General features: G+C 39.0%; 1 protein-coding gene across 1 annotated transcript in view; it reads left to right on the forward strand.

The window, feature by feature from the left end:
- ESR1 (estrogen receptor 1) overlaps window positions 1–25684 on the forward strand; it is a 154414-nt gene that overhangs the window by 66105 nt on the left and 62625 nt on the right. The window contains 1 exon segment of the mRNA XM_064649177.1: window positions 15255–15445. Coding sequence (XP_064505247.1) covers window positions 15255–15445 — 191 coding nt within the window.

Genomic DNA, 25684 nt, shown 5'->3' on the forward strand with positions numbered 1-25684 from the left:
ATGGGGCAAACTCCATGGTACCTAGTTTCTTAAAATCAGATGGGATTCATCTTTCTAGGAAGAAGAAGAGGACTGTACCCATAAGTTAGCAAGGCTGATCAGGAGGGCTTTAAAGTAGGTTTAAAGGGGGAAGGGGTTGAAACCGGGCTCTCCAGTGATCAGCCTAAGGATGGAAAGCCTGAGTTAAGAATTAAATCAACAGCCTACCTGAAGTGCATGTACACTAATGCACGCAGTATGGGCAACAAACAAGAGGAGCTGGAAGCCATTGTGCAACAGGAAGGCTATGATGTAGTCGCCATCACAGAAACGTGGTGGGATGACTCATATGACTGGAGTGTTGCCATGGATGGCTACAAGCTCTTCAGAAAGAACAGGCAGGGTAGGAGAGGTGGAGGGGTGGCTTTATATGTTAGAGAGTCTCTTGACTCTGTTGAACTTGAGATCAGCAACGATAAGGTTGAGTGCCTGTGGACCAGAATCAGGGGGAAGGCCAACAAGGCTGACATCCTTGTGGGTGTCTGTTACAGACCGCCCAACCAGGATGATGAAGGGGATGAAATATTCTACAAGCAGCTGGCGGATGTCTTGAAATCGTCAGCCCTTGTCCTTGTGGGTGACTTTAACCTGCCGGATATCTGCTGGGAGCTCAATACTGCAGAGAAGAGGCAGTCTAGGAATTTCCTGGAGTGTATAGAGGACAATTTCCTTCATCAACTGGTAAATGAACCTACCAGGGGTAAGGCCCCGCTAGACCTGTTGTTTACAAACAGAGAGGGGCTGATGGAAGATGTAGTGGTTGAAGGCTGCCTGGGAAATAGTGACCGTGAAATAATAGAATTTTCAATACTCAGAGATTCAAGGAGAAACAACAATAAAACCTCTATGCTGGACTTTCGGAGGGCAGATTTTGACCTATTCAGAAGTCTAGTCCAGAGCATACCCTGGGAAACAACCCTTGAAAACAAGGGGGTCCAGGAGGGATGGATGTGCTTCAAGCAGGAAGTTTTGAGTGCACAGGAACAGGCCGTACCAGTGTGCCAAAAGGCAAGCCGGCGGGGAAGACAACCAGCTTGGTTAAACAGGGAGATTCTGAAGGAAATCAGGGACAAAAAGAGAGTTTACCGACTGTGGAAGAAAGGGCTGGCTACTTCCGAAGAATTCAGGAAGACAGCTGTATCATGCAGAAAGAAAATCAGGGATACAAAAGTGCAATTTGAAGTTAAATTAGACACTTCTGTTAGGGATAACAAAAGTCCTTCTATAAATACATTAATAACAAAAGGAGGGGCAAAGAAAACCTCCATTCTTTGAGGGACTTGGAGGGAAACATAGTTAATAGAGATGAGGAGAAGGCTGAGGTACTTAACATCTACTTTGCCTCAGTTTTTACCAGTAGGACAGGTGGCCCTCAAGGCAACTGGCCTCTGGAGCTGGTAGACAGAGATAGGAAACCAAATAGTCCCCTTGTATTCCAGGAGGAAATAGTTAGTGACTTACTGAGTCATCTGAATCCTGGTCCCTGGTATGGGACCAGACGGGATCCATCCTAGGGTAATGAGGGAGCTGGCAGAAGAGCTTGCCAAGCCGCTCTCCATCATCTTCCAACAATCCTGGCTCACTGGGGAGGTCCCATATGACTGGAAGTTGGCAAATATCACCCCAATCCATAAAAAAGGCTGCAAGGCTGACCCTGGTAACTACAGGCCTGTCAGCCTGACCTCGGAGCCTGGCAGGGTTATGGAGCAGATTATCCTGTGTGAAATCACACAGCAGCTACAGGATGGACAAGGGATCAGACCCAGCCAACATGGGTTTAGGAGGGGCAGATCCTGTTTGACCAACCTGATCTCCTTTTACGATCAGGTGACCCACCTGGTGGATGAGGGGAAGGCTGTGGATGTGGTCTATCTGGACTTCAGCAAAGCCTTTGACACCGTCTCCCACAGCATACTCCTGGAAAAGCTGGCAGCCCACGGCTTGGACAGGGGCACTCTGTGCTGGGTCAGGAACTGGCTCGAGGGCCGGGCCCAGAGAGTGCTGGTGAATGGAGCTGCATCCAGTTGGCGGCCGGTCACCAGTGGTGTTCCCCAGGGGTCAGTGCTGGGCCCAGTCCTTTTTAACATCTTTATCGATGATTTAGATGAGGGGATTGAGTCCATCATCAGCAAATTTGCAGATGACACCAAGTTGGGAGGGAGTGTCAACCTGCCGGAAGGCAGGAGGGCTCTGCAGAGGGATCTGGATAGACTTGAGAGATGGGCTGACTCCAATGGAATGAAGTTCAACAAGGCCAAGTGCCGGGTCCTGCACTTTGGCCACAACAACCCCCTGCAGCACTACAGGCTGGGGACAGAGTGGCTGGAGAGCAGCCAGGCAGAAAGGGACCTGGGGGTGCTGATCGACAGGAGGCTGAACATGAGCCAGCAGTGTGCCCCGGTGGCCAAGAAGGCCAATGGCATCCTGGCCTCTATCAGGAACAGTGTGGCCAGCAGGAGCAGGGAAGTGATCCTTCCCCTGTACTCTGCATTGGTGAGGCCACACCTTGAGTATTGTGTTCAGCTCTGGGCCCCTCAGTTCAGGAAGGATATTGAGGTGCTGGAGCGGGTCCAGAGAAGAGCAAAGAGGCTGGTGAAGGGACTGGAGCACAAGTCCTATGAGGAGAGGCTGAGGGAGCTGGGGTTGTTTAGTCTGGAGAAGAGAAGGCTTAGAGGCGACCTCATCACTCTCTTCAACTACCTGAAGGGAGGTTATAGCCAGGTGGGGATTGGTCTCTTCTCCCAGGCAACCAACAATAGGACAAGGGGACATGGTCTTAAGCTCTGCCAGGGGAGGTTTAGGTTAGATGTTAGGAAGAAATTCTTTACAGAGAGGGTTATCAGGCATTGGAACGACCTACCCAGAGAGGTGGTGGATTCACCATCCCTGGAGGTTTTTAAAAAGAGATTGGACGTGGCCCTTAGTGCCATGATATAGGAATTGGAGTTGGATCAAGGGTTGGACTTGATGATCTTGGAGGTCTTTTCCAACTCAATCTATTCTATGATTCTATGATTAGTTTGCTACTCTGGACCTCAATGTCTGTGGTCAGAAATAAATGGAGAGCAAGACTGCCTGTTCGGCAGCAGTTTACAGTTTCTACTTTTTGGACATGAAGAAAAATGACAGCCTTTGTAGCCTTTAACACTAAATTTTCAGAAGTGATGTCTAAGACTTACTTAGAGAAATGCTGAACATTTACTGCTGTCCTTGGGGGAAAAGAGAGCTGTAGGATCTAAGAAATTTTGAAAATCAGTTCGGCAGGGGTGTCTCAAATTGTAACCTTTATATAACAATCAATTCAGGTTCTAATTTTTACTATTTCTTACACAGTTCTGAACTCCCCATCTCTGATGGTGTTCAAAACCAGGCCGGATAGGGCTCTGAACGACCTGGGCTAGTTGAAGGTTTCCCTTCCCCAAGGGAAGTTGGAGCTAGGTGATCTTTAAGGTCCCTTCCCCAATCATTCTATGATTCTATGATATTTCTAGCTTATGTAATTTTCAGTTTCTGGAGATCTTCTATGATAAATGTAATAGATCAGCTATATTTCATGTCACTGTGTGTCAAGCTGATCCCCATGTACGAGGAATATGCATCCCAGAAATTCAAACATGACTTGAAAGTATAACAAGTGTAACAGATGGGGGAGAAGCCCATGGCCAAGTGTAATCGATCAAAGGGCAGGTGAAAAAAGCATGACAGAAGGCAAACAAATAGCCAGTCTGAAAACACGTCGTACTGCACCAGTATGGGACCAGTCACGGCATACAAGGACCGCATTTCACCTGCAGGGATGGGCTGCTAAAAATGGTCACATCACTCAGATGCTGTCAGGCTAACAGAATACCTGTTCTTTGTAGCTGTTATATACTTCCCTTCCTCTGTTAATAAAAATTAGTAACGGATTATGCAAAGTTTCAGTCTTGAGCAGTCTGGACCCTTTTAGGGAAAATGGAGACCTTACAGTAGCATGCTTTAGTTTGTCCTTTCAGTCAAAATGGAGGCAAGATGGATACACAGAAATAAGATGCCTTACAAAATCTTGGTAGTTTGTGGGGAAATATTGCTCCAGCAAAGTAATTGACTCATACTTGTGGAAAGTGATGAATTCAACTTTGCATGCCAATTCATTCTGTGAATATTCATAAACAGGAAACTAGGAGATACACATGCTAGAGTTAGGAACACAGCAGTGGAGTCTGTCAATACCATGTGTCCTACTTCTTAGTTGTGTCCTAGCTTTATAAGGTACCCAAAGCTGCCCACAATATTCAAGGTGAGGTTGCACCAGTGCAGAGCAGAGCGGGAGGATCCCCTCCCTTGACCGCTGGTGATGCTTTACCTGATGGCCCCCAGGACACGGTTGTTCCTCCTGGATGCCAGGGCACTGCTGACTCAGATTCAACTTTCCATTGACCAGGAGCCCCACGTAACTTTCCATGGCACTTCTTTCCAGCTTCTCATTCCCCAGTCTGTACAAATAACCAGGGTTGTCCCATCCCACGTGCAGAATATGGCACTTGCCCTTGTTAAACTTTGTGCAGTTGGTGATTTGCCCAGTCCTCTAATTTGTTGAGGTCTCTCTGCAGGAGCCCTGCAGAACTCCACTAGTGACAGGCCACCAGTCTGATGTTACTCCATTCACTATTACCCTCTGGGTTTGACTCATGAGCCAATTGCTTACCCACCACATGATGTGTTTATGCAGCTGTGTGCTGGACATTTTGTCCAGAAGGGTCCTGTGAGAGACAGTATTGAAAACTTTACTGAAATCCAAAAAGGTTACATCAGCTAGGTTCCTTTGATCAGTTAGGTGGGTTACCTTGTCATAAAAGGAAATCAGGTTTGATAAGCAGGACTTTCCTCTCATGAAGTTGTGCTGGCTGTGACCAATGACTGTGTTGTCCTTCAAGTGTTTTTCAATAACTAACAGAATAATATTCTCCATAATTTTAGCATAAATTTACATAATTTATGTTTACATAGTTTGCTTTGATGAAATTGGCTTAAGCACAAATGGGTCTGTATGTTTAGGAACTACTTTTTTCTTTCACTGAGCCCTAAATTGTGTACCTGTTAGTCCAAGGAACTGCAGAGGCTCTTTTCTTAGGGATTTCTGGTTTGGGACAAGAACAAGGAGCTGCAGATAAATCATATTTTCTGGGGCAAATACACAAGCGTTTTTACATGCAGGTGTCAAATCTTCCCAAATGCCTTGTTCTTTCTCTACTGCCCATATCATGTCTTTAGGCTTAGCACCCATGGCTAGCCTTTTTTTTTCTGTATTCTTGCTGGCAGCTGGTACAGAGTTGCTTGTATGTGACCTGGGTGTTTCTGTTTGGGAAAACATTTTTGTCTCTTCTCTCGCTGGTTTAAGAGGTCTGCATGCACTTTGATGAACTTTGGTGACTACTTTAAGTAGTCTTTTATTTCACCAGGGTTTATTTTACTGTGGCCTAGAGCCGTCTGATTTCTTTGTTGTGACCATATGTGGCTGTGCCAGTGTTTTGTTTCAAAAGTTCATTTGCAAATACAGCATACCACTTAAAGTTATATTTTCAGTTTAAGATTTCATTCTGAAAAAATGTCATTTGAAATCCTAGATTGATTAGGTTGGAGTTTTTGAAACAATGGTATCAATTTGTTATACAAACTGCATTCCTATTTAGCAATTTTTTGAGGTTGATGTTAAGGAGAAAATTTAAATATTGCAAGTATTTCTCTTTAAAAATATCTTGTTTAATGTTGGCCGTTGAAAGATTTTCCGAGGAGTTTAATGAAGCTATGAATAATTGCTTAAACTTAATGTGTGCATCTGAAATATTTGGAAAGAGGGCTTGCCCAAGTATAAAAGGAACACATGAGCACATAAAAGTAATATAAAGGCATAGTAAGGAAAGATTTATGGCTGATTCCTGTGTTTTTGCTGGCACTTACCTTTGAAATAGTCTGGAGGTAAGTGTAAGAATCTGACAGCACTTCCTGAAATACCCTTTTCCAATCTATTGAGTGCACTTAACCTTTTCCTTCCAGATGGTTGGATTGTGCTAATTTATCTGAACATGAAAAAAAAAGAAAAAAAAAAGGAGCCTAGTGACTGGGTAACCCTAAAGAATATTTACTAGGAACAGTGAAACCTGGATAAAAGACTTCTGTATATGTTATGAAAGGCTAAACTTTAACCTTTTCACAAAAGCCATATTATAATCCTGAAACTCCTGTAAGAATTGCAGGGTTCCAACTTTTCAGCGGAGTCTTCAAGGCTTAGTATAACCTTAGTAGAGACGAAGTGACTAGATATTTCTAAAACTGTAAAATGTACACCAGAGATTGTTAGCTGAAGCTGGCCTTTTTGTTTGTTCCTGCTTTCAGCTTTTCAAACGTATTTTATTTCTCAGATTGTTTACACTAAAGTGAGATGTGCTTCCAGTGTTTGCCTGCTGAGCCCTCCACTTTGGCACACTTGTGGCACAGCTGATTGCCACACTCAGGCCCCTGTTGCATCTCTCCCCAGAGCCACACAACCACACACCAACTCTGTATTGCTGCCAGTAAATTGTATCTATGCAGTGCCCAGAGGCACTTTGTCTGTCAGTAGGTTTTTCTTCCACGTTAGCATGCAGAATGAGGTTCCTCGGATTATATAACTCTTCATATAGCAGAATCGTTGGGAGTGAGGGTTGGTGTCAGGGGCAGATAGTGCCCAGGCAAATCTGTACCTGGCAAGAGGTAGAAATGGGCAGATAAACCCTGAGCAAGTTGGCTGGTCATTATTTTGGATCCTGGGGAATTGGATCAAAATATTTATTCCACTGATGTATTTCCTCAAGGAGGATCATCCACTGAGCAGGGATTCAAAAGATACATCAGAACAATAATTTGCAGAGGTTTTACTCCAAAGATCAGACAGTACCATTAATTTTTAAATAACTGAAAGTTATCTGCCAGTTGTTTTAGGCAACAGAAATTTGTAAATGAGTCACTTGAAATGTATGTAAGAGAACATTTCTCTAGTGCCGCTTACCACAATAGAATTTGAAACATTAAATATTTCTCAAATTCACTAAGGGTCAGTGCAGAATCCAGCCTTTGGGAAGGAGAAAACTAATGCACAAGTTCGATAACTGGGGAATTACTAAGAAGGAAAAAGGACTGCAGAAAAAAAAATAGTCTAAGTGGTAGAGAAGATCCTAAGCTAAATACAAGTCAACAGACTAATCTTCTGCAGAAAAGGCAAATTTTATTCTATGAACAGAAAAATATATGAACAGGTCAATATGCTTTTTTGGGAGAGATTGGCAAAGTCTCTCAGATTTTTGTGCTCACTAAGAGGCAAGCAAAGTCCTTACAAGAGCAGCAAGAGGGCAGGAGAATTAGAGAAGAGACTGAGAAAGGCATGAGGCAAAGAGGTGGCATGCAGGAATCTTTCAAAGGGAAAATGTGTACAAAGAGAGCAGCATCTGAGTTGTTCTCTGGGTTAACTGGAAAAAGCTGAGGGCAAATGAGCCTAATTTCCAGCAGAGAAGACTTAGGCTGGCCATTAGGTAGTGAAGTGGCAAACAGTTCACAGAGAGATGCTTAATCATTGGAAATGTTGTAAGAGCAAGTTAAAAAAAGTTCCTGCCTGGCAAGTCTAGATATACAGTCTTTTAAGCAATGCTCTGTCTGTGCTGAATGCTAGTATATAGTGGTTGCAGACTGTGTAATTTCTGTGGGTCTGTTGATGTCACACTGGGACTGCAGAGCAGTTTGACTACTGTGTTGAGATCGCAGCAACTTCTCCTACATAACATGGCAAAATAGTACCTATGGATGTATCTGTACATTCTTTTTGCTTATTATAGACATGGCTTTTTATTTGTGAATGTGTATTGCATGAAAAGTAAAGTTTTGCTGTTTGAATATCTTTCTGTCAAATATTCTTAAAATCGGGATTTCTGCAAAATGAAAATCCTACAGTAAATGTTTTTTCTTTGAAAATTGTAAGAGAGAAATTTTCTCTTCTGAACTTGAACTTTAAAGAAACTAGATTTCTGTGCTGATTTAAGTAGTCTTCAAAATATTAATAATAGGACAATGCTTTTTCTTGTTTCAGAAGTGAAATTCTGGCACAAAATATTGTGGCATTTATCAAGTCTTATGGCTTGCATGGTGTCTCTCAATTGGTTCTTCAAAGATGTGTTACTGGCCTTCATTGTATCCCATGGGAAAAGTGTCCTGCTACACAGAACATCAGGCTATGGGGGGGTGGTGATGTGATGAAGGCTTACCTTCTAACAGTAGCAGTCCCATTCCAGAGGAGGAAAGAGAGAATTACAAACCATATAAGGCAAGACCCTATACATAAATGAAATTTCATAGCTTTAAAAGTATTATAAAGAAATATGTATTAATTTGAGGTTTTTTTTACTATATTTTAATTCTATTTGGACTGACTTGGAACTTAATAATTTTTCTTGTTGATAGTTCATAGCACTTATAATAAGCTTCTCATCACAATATTGCAGAAATTTTAGATTCAGCCTTGGTAAAATATACATAGTTATGTCCTTCTATGATTAGCAAGCTATATGTGGTCAAGAAATGGCAACACTAAGGTCCGTCAAATCTTCCTTAGTTACAAATCTCAGTATTTGGTTGTGCAACTGGTGGGTCAGATCAAAGGAAAAAAGGATTATATATCAAGATTAACAGCAGCTAAGTAATCATGGCAGACTGAGTCGCTGGGAGTGCAGAGGGCAGAAGAGTGGAACCTTCCTCATGAAGAAAATGAGTAGTGATAGAGGGAGAAAGAGAACTTTGGATGAAATGCCTACAGGAAGTCTAGGCATGAGAGAAGTAGCCAAGCAGACTCAGGTCAGGCATCAGAGGAGGGGAGTTTGTCCTTTCTGGACAGGGAGACTGAGACTGGAAGGAAAAGCTTGAAGATGAAGTTAAGTGTAAGAATGGGAAAAGAGGGGCTGGATGGGCCAAATGAGAGCAGCTGACAAAGAAGAGGAGGACAGAGCAGTCATGCCACCGACAGCAGTGACAGCAGCCTCTGTGTACTTACTAGCTTTTGCTTCTTCTCCTAAACTGGAATAGAATAAAGGACTTGTAGCATCACTACAGCAGTTAGCAGGTATCACTGGCATCCTTTCTCTGCTGCTGGGGAATGAGAGTGATCTGCTATCACGTGCTGTGTAAAGGCAGGTGAGACAGTGAGAGGTCCACCACGACCCAGCTCTGCTGTCTGTGACTATGAGGCAGAAGGCTAAAATTTTTGTTTTCCTAGATGTCCTCTTTAGAAGATGAGAAGCTACATGCAGAAAAAACATTATTTGCAAACTTGTAGTTTTAATAAACCCAAGCCAAGGTGACCTGCGCAAATCTTATTTGGTCCCTTTCTGCCTTTGTGATTATTATTATTATAATAATTATTTCCATATTTATAATGTTGTCTTAAGTGGGCTGCTCTTCCAATATACAAAAAGGATCAAGTCTGGAATGTGTCATGCTTATATAGTGAAATATATAAATTCTCTACTCATTTCTTGCAAAGGCTGGGAACTAAAAAAAAGAAAGAGGCAAAAATTTCAAGTATTATTATATGGACACAGGTGATTGCTGGCCTGAAGAACTAAATTCTCTGTCTAATTCTGCCACAGATGCTTCTGTAAAGTTCAAAAATCATTTAAATCAAACTCTTCACAAGTATTCTTTTGTTGTATTGTAATTTTCTTTGTGCAGAATGGTAGTCCTACAGTCTGATTCATGTAAGTGTTGAACATTTACCCTTGCAATTGCAGACAAGGAAAGTAGCACTCTGAACGTTCAAAATGCTAGTTAATGGTGAGTACTTAAAAACTCAGGTTGCCCATAACTCAGTATATACTTTTGACCTTACTCTCTCTCAGTCCATTTTTTATCCTTTCAATGCAGAAGAGCATTGGAAAAATACATTCATTAACACTTGTCAGCTGCTAAATTGCTATAGTGGCATGGAAATACTGGAAGGAAGTTAATTCTGAATTCAGATAGTGTGCTGATAGTAAGGCACCAGACACTGAACAGTCAGGGGAAAAAAACGTCAAAGACAGAATAGCGCTGTGAGTTGCAGTTTAGATTCCAGTAACACTGAGAAGCAGAATGAAAGAGAACCAATTTCTCAGTATTTATGCCAAAAATGTCTTTGTATGAATTTAAATTTTAGACCCATTGAAATGAGAAATAGATTAAGTTCTATCTTCTTTAAATCCCTTCCCTCACTCCCCTGCCATCTCCAAAAAAGCTTCCACATTTTTCAGAAAGTTGGGCAAACTGCTGTGTTGTCAAGGTGGCCAGCTGCAAAATTATTAGCTCATATATAACCACATGGGAGAGAGAAGTGTTGAAAACTTCCAAATTCAGGTATTAGATACATGAACGAGGAATTTCCCTCCCATTAATCCAACTTCCAGGAAATGTGGCTGGAGGTGTCATGGACCGCACAGTGACCATGCATAGACACACTTCTCTGGACTAATCCAGTAATTTTTAAAGTAATTTTTCATAATCTCTTCTCATTCCTTTATGTCAGTATTTCCTCACCTCATCTATTTGCTACATCAGCTTAGTGTTTTCTGTGCAGGTAGTCCTGTTGAGGTGTCCCTGCACTCACCCTGAAGGAGAAGATATGAATCAAATCCAGGAAATGAATGATATGAAGTGACTAGAGGAGCTTTTCTCCAGCAGGAAGGTCTCATCCTGCCTTGTTGCAAGTGTCAAGGAAGCTACTGTGCAGCTCTGCTCTGCTGGCCTTTCTAGTTCTACTCTGTATTTCCCTTGGTGGAAAGACTTGTGAAGGCACAGGGAGCTGTCAAGGATGTGGGAAAGAGAAGAGAAGGAGCTGTCCAGGCAGTCCATTTAGAGGTATAAAGTACAGGCAGCTCTTTCTCATCCTAGAGGTTATTTTCACCCAGGAGTGTCAAAATTTCACAGCTATGTTTATCCCAGGTAGAATTGTAGATGAACTTAAATCACGTTTAGTGACATAGGCACTAAACTGGAAGGGACATAGTAATTTTCTGAGTGAAATTCTTATTACTCTTGGTTTTGATCTGGCACCCAGAAACATTAACTTGCTGATGATCAGGGAATAAACTGAGGCTAGTGGGGCAAGAAAGGCCTGCATGTATATTTGTTACTTAAACAAGGCCAGGGCGTGAGTACAAACATCAGCGTGATGGCTCTCACTGCTAAATAGCTTCATGCTTCCAGGCACAGTTTGGCCAGGCTAAGTGACCCTCTCCCAAGGCGTGGTTCAGGCAGGAGGTGTGCAAGGGTTCTTCTTCAGCAGCATAGATGAAACCATCCTGGTTTGATGAGGAACAGAGTTTAGCTGTGTGAGTTGAATGTGTTCACAGCCATGGATCAGAAATCACTGGCAATCAGGTCCCAGGGTGAGCCCTAGCTGATCTTTATCACTGGTATCAGCCAAGGAGCAATGCTGGCTTCCACTCATGTTGCTGGAACCCACCCTCATTGCTGTAGCCCATCTACTGCCAATGGTGGATCGGCATGTGGCTACCTCCCAAAGTTCTATCTAGCCTAAAATACCCAGTCCATTTGATATACAACTCCATATAAGGCTTACTATCTCCATTGTCAAGTTGTATTTAGCTTAAATACAACCCTAGACATTTGGGGATCTTTTTTTTTTTTTAAGACAACGCTTTCATTTGAATGGCATATAATTTTTTTTCAGATTCACTGGAGCTACTTTCTGAGAGTACAGTTTTGAGATCTGTAATGTACTTGGCAGTTTTCTGTTTATTTATGTACTTGATCATTGCTATTGCAGTACGTCTTAAGATGTCTTGTAAGTATTTTCAAGCACTTAATTCTATTCAAATAATCCTTCATAAATATTTTACCCCATATGGAAATTCACATTCTAACAGCCGGGTAATCTCATATTGGAAGGTAGAATGGTATTATAATAAGAGTATTTGTGCTAGACCTTGACTGCATTTGAAATGGCCTTTGGTTTTGAGGTTCTTACACTGGGAACTTCCTTCCATTCTAGTAAAAAAGATTTAGCATCTGCAAATTAAAGTTTCTGAAAGTTTATGAAAATAAATTCAGAAAACTAGAATTTCTCAAGGTGCCTCCTCTAACTGCTTAAATAACTTTTCCCTTAAGCCCTCCTACTATGAACTCTCTTTATTTCTGGGGTTGTGAATAAATAGGACCTTACCTCAGTGTTGGGTGGATTGTATACTGTGAGCTATCCTAAATTCATCCTGCCTGCCATCAGATTACCTTGATGTAAAAAAACTTAGTTTACATTACAAAATTTTAATTCTGTTATGTACACTTTCTTTTTGTCTTGCAGTCAGCATGGGGTTAGTGAACTCTTGGCTCATTCACAGTTACAAATTATGAGTGAATGTATAAAGTAGAGGTGTCTTGTTTGCTAACACATTTATTGAAGAGCGGGCTCAGCGTGACATAAGTGGAAAAACATGAAAGTGACTGTGGAAGACTAGTTTGTGCTGCTCTGTAGGTTCCAAACACTTTCCATTTTATGTCCACTGTGTTATAACAATTGGAAATGAGCAGTAAATTCTGAGAGTTTTTTGCTTTCTAATCTGTTCTGTTTTGGTGAGGGCCTTGGAGAGAGGGTTTTAACTGGACTTTTTGGTTTGCATTTTTCTTTAGTAACATAGTTGACAAGAACTTTTGGTCTTTTTGTTGTTGTTTGTTATTTTTTGCATAGATTACAAAGGAAATTGTCGAAAAGGTTCTGTGATTGTATTTTGGGAATGATGATCTTGCCAACGTTATTAAAGCTGGGTTATGTTGTTGTACTAGGTTCTTCAGAAGACTAACTGTTGGAACCTAAGTGAAAAGAGAATAAAGAGCAGACTGTTATTTTTTGTCAGAACACAGCATCAGTGGTCTGTGATGTACACTAACTAGCAATTGATTTCTGGATGAAATCTGATATTATTTTGATTTAGCAATCTCTGTGTTATGGGGATACTCTTTTCACAAAAAGGCTTCTTCCTCACCTACTCTAATAATTAGTAGACTTTATTATCAGCTTTTATTCCCACTTTATAAATGCAAAGATGTGGCAGGATGTTATTTCTGGGGAAGAAGGGTAGGGGTGTTTTAGTGTGCTTTTCACTGTGGTTCACCAAAGCCTGAATGTGCTGACTCTGCAGGGCTAGTTTGCAAAACGTTGCCCAAATGGTGCTTGAGTGGCAGTGATTCTGGGGGTGGGAAGCCAGCAACGTCATCTTTAGATTCATTTTGCTTTGTGAAGGTCTGTGTTAACAGAGTTATAGTGCTCTTTCAATGTAACAAGTTTGTGTGCAGGAGTCCAGTGGAGACCTCAGTGAAATATGAAACACACGGGGATTACGGGCAGGTGTGAGCAACAGCACTGCTTCCCGGTCTGCCTCTGATCCCTGGTGTGGCAGACCCTGTGTTGGCTAACAGAGAGGGTGCTGTCTGTTTTCCCTGTGTTGGCTAACAGAGAGGCCAGTTTTCCTGTCTCACTAAAAAGCAGGAGTTGTGCCATGTCAGAGCTTCACCATTTACAGTTTCTTCACTTCTCCGCAGTCCCAATTAAAAAAATAAATATTTAAATAAATTTTCAATATTAGTTGATGTATAAGTCTTGGCAAAGAATGTTTGGTTTAAAAAATGCAGTTTTCCTGAATATGCCAGCAGCAGTTTCTGCTATCTAACATGGTAAAGCCTCCTGTTTCTCTAATTGATATGTTTTCACTGAATAGCTTTGCATTAATATCATATTCGGGAACAGAAATTATATATACAACGTCTCAAGGGTCTGGCTGAGAGAACATGTGAGAGTGTCAAGGTGCTTTTGGCTGGTAGAAAGCTTTTGGGTGTTGAGTTGTACTGCAGCAGGTGTCAAGGTACTTAGGCTAGATGAGAGAGGATAGTTAGACATACCTAGAGAAATCAGAAAGCTGCTGGGGAACACAGGTTTGAAGCAGGAAGATGTGCTTGGTGTGAAATGTCCTGGTTCATCAAAACACAGGAAGTTTTGCTGCGCTGAAGAAGGGACTAAGGCAAAATTAGGTATGTAGGAAGAAATCAAAAGAGAGTCTCCTAGGCTCAAAACTAGAATGTGTTTGAGGAAATGTTGGGACTCTAGGGAGATATGAGCCACCTGTTTACTAATGAGCAATTAAAGCATACATGGCAAAGTGGGTAATTACTGTAAACAGTAGGATTCTTCATGCTTTAGCTTGTCTAGTGCCGTCACACCCAGTGGTATTTGTCTCATGGACAATCTGTGGTGCAGATTCTTATTGTAAAGCATGTTTTGCAAGAATTGTTTGCCTTCCAGGGGCAATCCCAGAGTTCATTGCTGGTTCCCTTGGTAATTTCACATCCTCTTACCTTTTTGAATACTGTATACCATACCTGCAGCAGCTACCTGTAATAACCTCTTACCAGGTTCACTAGAAGTGAATTCATTGTCGCTTACACTGTTGATTTGTTTGGTTTTCATTCAGCAGCATACTGCACGTGTGGGTTCTGTCATGCATGTCTAGTATGTCTAATAAGTGTAATACATGTGTAGTAACATGTATCATTGAAACAAAAATTCTTTGGCAACAATTTTTAATACCTCCTGACTTTTTTTTGTGCTAAAACCCCTTCTTAATTTTTATGAAAGTGGTATCGTAATGAGAATAGGGACTGTTTTATGCAGTATTAGTCTTGACAATTTAAGTAATGTTTGCATCTCTAGTTGGGGAATAACACTTGAAAATAGCTTGGTTAATAATTTAAGTGTATATAATATAATAATTTAAGTTAATAGTTAAGCTAATTCAAGTGCAATCATTAAGTGATTTTTGACTCATATTCTCAGACTAGCTGCTGATATTGCAGTCATGTTAAAATCCTTGGGCAGGAGCAGGTACACAAAATAATGCTGGTTTTTCTTATTCCTTTGTAATGCCTAGAGAAAAACTGATTAATTTATCTAATAGCTTTTAATTTTTTCAAGGTACAATGGCCAGTAATTTCAGGTTGATTTGTGAGAAATTCCCCTGTATCTTACTGATTCTGCACCTTTCCAACTAGAAAAGGAGAGAGGGTGATAAAAACTTTTTTTTTCTTTTTTCCACCTGTTGAGTCTTAACCTTCCTGAAAGAACTGTCCTTGTTTTTTTGTTTGTTTGTTTGTTTTTTTGCTATCAACAGGCCAAGCTCTGATAACAGACGCCACAGCATCCGGGAGAGGATGTCCAGTACCAATGACAAAGGGAGCCTGTCCATGGAGTCCTCCAAAGAAACCCGGTACTGTGCTGTCTGCAACGACTACGCTTCAGGCTACCATTATGGGGTCTGGTCTTGCGAGGGATGCAAAGCTTTCTTCAAAAGGAGTATTCAAGGTAATAAACTATTCAAGTGAGTCGCCTTTATTCTTTACTCTTGAGGAAACTGAAGCTACTTGAGATTGCAGCCTGAGCCCAGGATAATGGCATTTATTGGGTTTTCATTAGCAGTTGCTGTGCTCTCCCATATACTTTTAGCTCTGTATTTGGTGAACGCTTCTATCAGGTAAATAATGGGTTATTATTTAGTCCAACATCGATGAAGGAAAGGAAAACTTCTCTGTGTTGTCCTTTCTTTAGGTATATCTGACCATGGAGGCAGTGAAAAATCGAATTTCAAAATCCATATTGGATGAGGATGACCACTCTTACAGGCTATGCGTATCTCTCCTTTGTGATCATATTCTTATCCAAAGAAATTTTTTGAAAATTCCCTGTCAGATGATAAATTCCTGCTGGTTGATTTATTAATCTTAATTTAATGCTCCATTAGTCAGATGGTTCAGTTCAAATCTCAACTCCTTGAAGACGTTAGATGTCTTTTGAGAACCAATATTGAAAAGGACTGATGAAATAGCAGTTGTGTCTGTCAACAAAGCAGGGCTTTGAACTATACACAGATTGGTTTAGTACATGGTCTTGTCATGGCTAAAAATGTAAGTGGAGTAAAGGGCATCTCACAAAAACAGTGTGAATTACCGTGACAAGGATAATTCTTTATTCAAATGGCTATCCTTCTGTGGAATTAATGCTTTTTTTTACTTTGTTCGACATTTCTTAAATTGAGTGAGAAGTAATTATAATTCTACTGAAAATGCAGGTACTGTTCAGTATCTAAGTTTTATTTTGGAGAAGAAAGTAAGAGATTTCTTCCTTTCAAACAGAAAATTGGTAAACTGCTGTGCTTTACGTAGGTTTCTATAGTTTTTTAAATCTCCAGGTGATATATGGGCACAGAAATTCCTGTTGCTCCTTTTCTGAAGTAAACATAGTGAGGAACAGTTTTTACCTCATATTGCAAGGTGTGATTATTGCCTATTTTGTTGCATGACTAGCACTGAGTTGAGTTAAATAAGACCTCAAGCATTCAGCTCAGAATTTTTCCTGCCTTAAAGAAAGAAGTGAAAGACTGGCTTCAGGGTAGAGATTGATGGAATTATTTAAATGTCAGTGATAAGTTAATAGTTACTCATATTTCTGCTTGTTCAGACACAGTGAAATGATTTTTTAAAAAAGCAAGTGGTTAGAACCAGAGGTTAATAATAAATAACACTAGAGGAAGAAAGGGTGAAATGCTTTTCTCTTAACATCACAGTAATTTACTTTAACTTGCGATGTCAGGAGAACAGCTCCCTTAATGTGTTTTTTGTTATTTTTAGTTTTCAATTCCCTTGACCAAATCAGAATTATTCTTACACTTTTGAAATTCTGTCCTTGTGCTTGAACTGAACTAAGTCACAACAAAGTGGAAACTGAAATAGTCTTAAGCAAAAGTAAGACTTACAAAGTAATTGTAGAGCACAGATCTTCAGCTTTTGGTCATTATGGAAGAAGAAAATAATCTGATTGTTTCATTGAGCTCTATGGTTCTGCTGTCAGCACTTGGTGGTTTTGCCCTGCTCTCCATATGGACAAATGTGGTCCACCACAATGGAGCTGTCATCTATTTGAGCTACAGTAAAGCCTAGTTAGTAAATTTACTTCTTGCTACGTTTATCTACTTATCATAATTTTTAAGTAGTCAGGCTTTTAATTTTTAAAGCTTAAGTTTCCAGTATCCCATAAAATGCCTTTCTTTATCTTTAAGTCGTGTTTTCTCTATGTTAAGCTCCTTGCTTCTTGCCCTATCCCTTGTGGGCATGAATAAGGCTTATTACAACAACCTTTTACATAGTTGAGACTGTTATCATATCTTTCCTCAGTCTTCTCTTATTTCAGACTAAACAAACCAAGTTCTTTCAGTAGAACATGCTTTCTAGACTTCTGATCCCATTTGTTAAACTCCTCTATACTTTTTCCCATTGATCCACCTCCCTCGTGATTAACAGTTACTGTAAAAATGACATCCAGTATTATAAATGAAATGATTCAAGAATATGGGTACTTATGAGAGAATTCTGATCACTTGATCACAGGTGGTATGAAAGGTCCTCTGAGGAACTTTTAAAGTCATAGATACCCAGTCTTGATGAACTAAGTATGTTTTGAATTTTCTTCTGGATTTGGACGAGATCTCCAATTGCTATTTCAGCAATTACACGTTGTCATTGGACATATATCCAATTTATGAAAATGACAGTAATTTTTTGATTGAGAAGAGATGTAAAAATATACATTTACCTTGCAGATGATAGTAATTTTAAATAGATTGTGATCAGATAGCTAGGAATGAATGCTACTTATATGTAGGTGTATATATAGAAGTGTATGTGGACTACATATTGTTGTATATATTTGTGATTTATTATATATACTGCTTTGTATATATGTTGTACATTCCTAAAAAAATCAGAAAAAATTTTCTGGAAATCATATGATTAAACAGTATTGAGGTTCACAGGACTTGTTTGTATGAACAAAAGTAATGCTTCCAGCAAAGATTTTTGATTTTGTTTATAGTGTGTCTTTCTTCAAATGCAAGATAACTGCACAGCTCTTATTCTTTGCTTACCTGTATTTCTCAATACATATATAGGTGCTGAGGTGATTGATCATTTCAATACTTTTCAGCAGAGATTTCATAGGAAAATTGCTATAATGAATTTTGATGTCCCTGAAAGACTGTAGTCAAACATTCTATATAGTTTTTAGTTAGAACCACAGGAAAAAGTAAGGATAGACATGAACAAGCTATATGTGGTAATCAATTTCCTTTGTGTATCTGTTAGTGATATCTGAGGTATCTATACTTACCTGCATAAGTATATACTTAAATTTTGTGAAAACTCACATCTGCATTGGAACTTACCTGAGGTGAAGATAGGTAGCTTCATTTTTTTCCAGGGGAACTGGAATATGTCTGGTAATATTTAGTGAATTTTAAATGCTAAGATGTTTTTCTCTGTTGTCAAAGAGTTAAAGCTTAAAAGGTGACTTGAATTAGCAACTGTCTCTATATGTGCAAATTTTCAGTTTTGTTTAAACAACAGATGGTTGGTAGAAAACTTCAACTCCCTCCTGAAACTGCCTATGTCAGTCTATTTTGCTAGTTTATGTCCCAGAAGTGATTTGGGAGCTTGTTTTGAGAAATCTCAGTGCAGGTGGATATCATTGTAAAATCTTTCATGGGAAAGAAAGGTCATATGACATCAAGAATACCATATTACTTGGTGATAGAAGAGTGCTTTATTGTTCACTCAGCATATGTAGCCTTCAGGAGTGTGCTTGGTCAAGTGACTTGATTCCAGAAGCATAACAAGCAATCACATCACAGCACACTGTACTTCTCTACTAAAATATTTATGGATTTTAAGAACAAAAAGGGCTTTTAGATAATTTAGTCTGTTCTTCTCTCAATATAAACTTTATATGCTATCCATCTACAGAGCACAGTAACTTGATGGAATTGAGTAGTTTACAAGATGCCCCAGCCATTATCTATGGGCTCAAGAACTTTCTTACAATGGAGGCTTATTCTAATAATTTTTCCTTCCATCTGCTAAAAAATTATACTTCTAGGGTGTATTACTTTGGCTTTTACATCACATCCATGAACGAGATGTAGTAACTACTATCTTTCTCCTGTGGGAAGTTCTTATAAATTAAGTCATTACAATCAAATCATCTTGATATCACTAGTGAACTAAAATGTTTCAGTTTCCTGCTGTATATATTTCTATTTTCTGAGTCCTTTATCTTTCTACCTTTTCTGATTCCGCCCCACACCCATAACAGCCTGTTTAAAATTTGGATTGCAGAACTGGATGATGTATTTCAACATCAGCCTCACAAATGCCATTTACAAATTAAAAATCCCCTTGTGACTCACGCATTCTTTCTCCCTTATAATTTTCTTGTTTTTTTGGATAGCCACCAAAATGTACAAGCCAGGAAGGAATTACTCATACTATCTCTGGGGTGCATCCAACATATGGGGGGCTGTGAGCCCCCAGTGGGAACACAAGGGATTCAGAACAAACCAGGGGTAACTCCTTACATTGGAGAGTTTCTTGAATTCAGAAGTGCTGAAGTATTTTAGAAATCCTCAGTTCCATTTCCTCTTCATAAGCCCTTCTGATGTTTTCCAGGTGCATCTTCTCTGCCTTTGTTTACAGCTGTATACTCAGACAAAAATTAGGTATATTTCACAAATATTCAGCTAAAAATTACTAAATCATGGGAGGCATTACCAGTCCAGCGAGAACAGATTGGCACCTGAGAATGGATGGCAAGAACAGGTTGGCATCTGAGAATCAGATTCCCATGCTGAGGGATTCCAGAGGCCTGCCTTTAATGTCTTGATCACCAAGATATAATGATCTTCAAAGTGTAGGAATTCTTGAAGCTGGAAGTATTTTACTTTTGTGGCTTGAACATGGATTTTTAATTACCACTTATGCCTTCTGACCATCAAGGAGGAGAGTTTTGGCAGTCAGCTTCAAGTGTTATCAGTTGTTTGAATTTCACAGTGATAGAGCTGTACTTTGTTGAAAGTATGTAATGTGAAGAGGGGTGGTAATATATACATATTTTCATCTTAGTTGGTGAGAATTTTACTGGTAAAATATGCCTAATAAGTGGGTGTTTAGGTAATGGTGCAGTGCAGCAATTGTCAATTTGGGAGATTTCTGAGGTCTTCCCTTTAATTTTCCATTATTGTCTTTTATTTTGATGGCATTTTTGTAATCTGTTTTATAACAGCTCAGATCCTGCAGCCAAGAAGGCAGAAACTCCCTACTAAGACTGCTTGTACATTGGTACTATGAGTTGTCAGCCAAACTACAGAATATGGACCTAAGTGAGACTAGCAGCCAACTAAGAGGGGGATGCAGATGGGTATCTAGTCTCAGGGTGGGAAACTCATGGTTACAGTTGGAGTGCTAGGAGACTGTTGGAAGTTTGAAGGCTAGAAAATGTGTATTTGGAAAGTTCACCTGGGTTTAGCCACTCACGATTAGCCAGATTTCTCTGGAACTTCTTTTTATTTATTTTTATGGGTTTAGTAGTTTTTCTCCAGTGTCCCTTGAGTTAAGGGATGTGCTCTGATCATTGTCCCCTAATTTGCATTTTAAATTTCAGCACTCTAATTGATGATGATCTTGTTTCAGAAATTAGGGTGCTATTGAAAGGTAAGAGTCAATACCTCTTTTTTCCTAGTAAGACAGTTTTGAATGTGGTAATTTTCTAATGAGTTTTAAGTGCAGTGTTCAGAATGGATAAAGTAGTGACTTAAGATGTATCCAAGATACTTCCTCATTTTTCATTGCCTAAGAGAGTCATAGGGTTGCAGTGGACCTTGAGCTCTAGTCCATCTTTCTGTTCTGTGATAGGATCAACTGCTGCCAATTCCTTTGTATGTTTATTGAACTGCTTCTTAAAACCTGTAGCTTGATCCAATGTTTTTTCTCCTTATCTTTGAAGGCTACTATGAAAGTTGAATCTTCCTTCCTGCAGTAACCTGCAGGAATACTGCAGTAACCTGCAGTAAATAAGCTCATTGCTTATTTTCCTGTCAGTCATACCACAGAAAACAAATGTTCTCTTTCCTTCTGCAACAGCCTTTAAAGCATAGAAGATTGCTATCACACTTGAAAAAAACCCCTATTCTGTTTTGCCTAACCCAAAGAAGCAGAGTTTATTCAACATTTTCTTATAGGTTCAGTTTCCTAAACTTCTAATCTTCTAGTTGCTCTGCTTTGGAGATTCTCCACTTTGTACTGTTTTCTTTTTTTTTTTTTTTAAATATGATTTTCTTCTATATGGTGTTTTACAAGTACTGAACAGAGCACTAGGATTACCTTACAAGCCCAGCTGGTGGTATTTGTCTACGTGCATCACATTGTAATGTTTGCCTTATTTACAAAAGCATCACACTCTTCATAATCAATAATCAAGGTGTGATGCAGAATCAACTCAAGCATACTTTTCTGGAGAAGAAACCACTTATTTTCTATCTTGTTTTGTGAATCTGATTATTCCCATTTTAATGCAGAGGTTTGTACCAGTCATTACTTTTATGCTGTTTTTTTCCCATGTGCTATCTACAGTTTGCCAAGATAATTTGTAATTCTTATTCTGTAGTCTACTGCAATTTATTTCTCTGTCTAGCAGAGTAGTCTGGTTTTTTCTCTGTTCTTCTAACACATATAAATGTCATTTACAAATGAATAACATTTAATAGTATTAATACTCCAGATAAATACCTATCAGTAAGGAAAACACTTTATAGAACTGGATTCGGGACAGACACTATGGAACCTCATTCAATATCAGTTTCCACTGTAACAGTGAACTCTGATAGTTCTTCCCTGAGACTGATTTTCTGAAATCATCTAAACTATATTTTCCTAACTGACGTATGAAATGCTACCCCAGGCAATGTTGAAAACCTTTCTGAAGTTGGGCAACACACGTTACCAGAGAGTAGAGAACTCTCACTGATTTTTATCTGATTTTATAAATGATCACTGGTTCTTGTACCGCCAGGTCCAAAGCTTTTCCCACCTCCTAGACAAAATTTCTAGCATTTAGAATCTGTACTTAATGTATCCTGTATTATCATCTATAATGGAGTTTTATTTCCTCTAGAATATGACTGTTGTGCCATATCAAGGAACAAAAATATCTTAAACAATATTGCATGTTGCAAGTGTTTAATGGATATTTCATTTGGAAACTCACATTATTCCTAGCTCAGGGCTGAGCCTCTCAACAGAAGAAAAAAAGAGCTTTACATTTAAAAATTACAATAGAACATGTATTTTTTGTCCAGCAGGAAAGCACTTCATTTTAGAGACTGTGACAGGAAATATGTTTTTGTAACCTCCTTTAACTCAGGTGGGATTATTAATTTAAAATGGCTTCATAAGTTTCACTCCCACAGGCTTTCAGACTTTCTGTAGGTTGAGTTGTCCATTGCAGTCACTTTTGAAAAGTGGAAATCAAGCTAGAGAAAACTGTGTCAAGTAACTAAAATGATAAATGTACTGGAAGTGCATGACATAATTTATTTCCAAAAGGAGATTATTAACAAGCTTTATTTAAGCATGTGTGCTAGTTTGGAATTACTGTAAAAGAACTTGAGTGGCAATTAACTGCTGGTATAATTTAGTAGCAGATGCAGTTAAATTTATTGCCTGAATCTTTTGAATAAGATTATGTATTTCTCTCAAAGATTTGATTTTAATGAATTTAATGAGTTTAATGACAAATTGTTGAAGTAGTTGGGCTTCCTTTGTTACAAATAACACAGCTATTCCCCACTTTAAAATGTGGCTAGACATATGCAGGACAAGAGATTAAGATGTGTTAGTTGACCCTTCTCTTCTGTAGAGCATGGATGGTATTATGGTATGAGCAAGCAAAATCAAGGATCACAGATATATATCAGTAAATTAAAGAAGAGAATAACTAGTTTTACTTTACATGAGAAAGCAGTACATAGGCAGAAAATGGTCTTTTTCTGGTCAAAATACTGATATCGAAGAGTAGTATAATAATTTAACAAACCAGCAGTTGACTGTACTGAAGTTTCAGTTACACAGACTTCAATGCAGAGAAGTCACTGTGCTTAGAAATGCCTGTGTCCACTGCATGCTCTGTGCAGTGAGAATCCTTTATCACACCCCTCTTCTCCCCAGTAAAATAAAAATACTTGCAATTTCTTTGCAAGGGTACTCTGAGGATAACTACATTACAGCTCCTTGAAAAATACATTATACCAGGAACCATTCAGGTACTGAAGATCCAAACCTGTTGTTATAACTGGAATAAAAATGCACTTATATTAATTTTCTTGTTGATAAGGGTTGTATTTTAAGTGCACAGGAGTAATTTGCAATACCTTTAACTTCTTGGCCTCTTTATATTAGTTGTGGGAGTTTTCTGTAGTAGAATTCTACCCCTTCCCATTTTAGCTCAAATTATCTGGGAAGCTAAAAATACAAGAGATTCATTCAAAGTCTATGGGAATAAGATGGCCATGACTTGCCTACAGCTCTCTCTGAAAATGCTTTTTGTCTCTGGAGGGATCATACTGAGATGGTTGTGAGTAATACATTGTGGGAGCTTTTCCCTTTAACACAGCTGTTGTTTTAATCATGTGCCAAGGATTTAAAACAATTGTGATTTATTAGCTAGGGAAATAGAAACTTGATGTTACACTCCTTGCCAGATTTTGTAGAGATCGGATCTGTATTTTCATCTTTTTTTATTTGTCATGAAGAAAAAACATACTTTCTATTTTGTTACCTTGTCTAAAATTAGAAACATTGGAGTGGAATTGTGGTAGAAGTAGACTTTGCACATGGTATCATAATCCTGAAGTAGTAGTGAAGCACCAATTGAAATTTTAGGACTAAGGCCAGTAATATAAACTTCAAAATTATCTGCTGGAGTAGAAAATATAATTTTATATTTATAGATTTATAAAGTTAAATAGTGACTTTTTATAGGTCGTCCTTTCTCAATATATAAGTTCATGCAGTATTATACTGGTCAGATGACAGCAGGTTTGGTATCCTCATGCAATGCCCGTTCTCCTTCCTTCTTCATTTTTCCTGTTAGTATATGGAAAGGTTTAAGGAAAGGTTAGTATCATAATCTTTTGGCTTGAATTAACTGCACATGTGAGCAGTGCTATGCATACATGAAGACATTAGAAGGCAAACACAGTGTGGAAGCTACATGACATAGTTGAAGGACATAATACAGAGTATATAGATTTTAATCTTTCCTCCTTTCTCATTCTTCAGTAGTTTTGTGATTAATGTGTGTCAACGCTCTCAGGCCACATGGTGTGATTCTTGGGGATGGTCCTGGGCAGGGCCCAAAGTTGGACTTGATGATCCTTGTGGGTCCCTTCCAACTCAGGATATCTCATAATCTTTCTTTCTGAGGTATGTGCAAAAGGAGGACTTCCACACTGGATGCAAATGAAGTATATTTTACAGTCTTCTAGGCCCTTTTCCTTACTGTCACATGCACTAATGTGTTGCTAGTTTAAAACCAGAAAGAAGATTAATCTCCTCGACAGTCCTGGGTAGCTGCTAAGAGAACCCAAGTTCCAACTCCAGAGACCTTGTCTGAGGGTAATTAAGCTGTGAATTTAAGTGTCTGTGCTTATAAAGGAATTAGGCATAACCTTCTGTTCGGCTCTGAAATCTGTTAGGAAAGAGAGGGATTTTAAAACTAATCAGTGCAGTTTTGTTGGAGCACTTTAACTTAAAATTGGTGTAGATTTTTATTTTAATTCATTCAACATTTGCTTTTACTGGGTTAGCATATGCAATGTCTTTTTTTTTTCTTTTTGCTGTTAAGGTAAACCTTCCACTTACTAGTGAGGCTATTCTTTTCAAGATTTATTTTTTCAACTGCAGTCTTCCCACTTGTCACTTGCTTGGCACCTTAAGGTGTGGATAAAATCTACACTCTAGCCTTCCTTTCATCCTAGCTGACATGTATGAAAACGTTGCTAATTTCACAGAATAGCACCACAGAAGGATCTGGTGCTTCCAAAGGTAATGGCTAACCTGGTAGCCTTATGCAGATAGATAAAGAATGGTTTAAGAAATATGTGTGCCTTGAGGATTGAAAATAAAAGAATAATTAAAGGCAAAGTGCATATTAGTAAAAGGATAATAATTATTACTGACTTTTTCAAAATACAGGATGAGTCAATGCAACCATCTCAGTTTAGGTGTCACACAAAATTCACGTGACAAAAATGTTCCTTTATTGGCTTTGTAAAGTTGTCATTAAGCATTCTAAAGCTGACACACCAGCATATTGATTTCTTTAGTTCATTTTTTTTGTACAACTTTTGTACTGCTTAAGCTTACCATTCCCTCCAGCTAATCTTGACATTTATTAGAATATAACATGGCAAATGTTTACACATTTAAGAAAAAAATAATTCTGTGTTAATTGCTCTTGTTCTATTAATATGACCCAATATATCCTAATATATTCCTTTTTTTGCAGCCAAATTTTACAGTCTTTATTCTGTGAAGTCTATCAAGCACTTTGAAAGAACAGTGGATTGTCTAGACAGCAAATCATGCATATGCAAACACACTAATTATGATAGCCTTAAAATTGTAAATTCAAGATAAAACTCTTCAAATGGAAAAATATGAT

Source organism: Pseudopipra pipra, chromosome 3, assembly GCF_036250125.1.
Source record: "Pseudopipra pipra isolate bDixPip1 chromosome 3, bDixPip1.hap1, whole genome shotgun sequence".
NCBI classification, from domain to species: domain Eukaryota; kingdom Metazoa; phylum Chordata; class Aves; order Passeriformes; family Pipridae; genus Pseudopipra; species Pseudopipra pipra.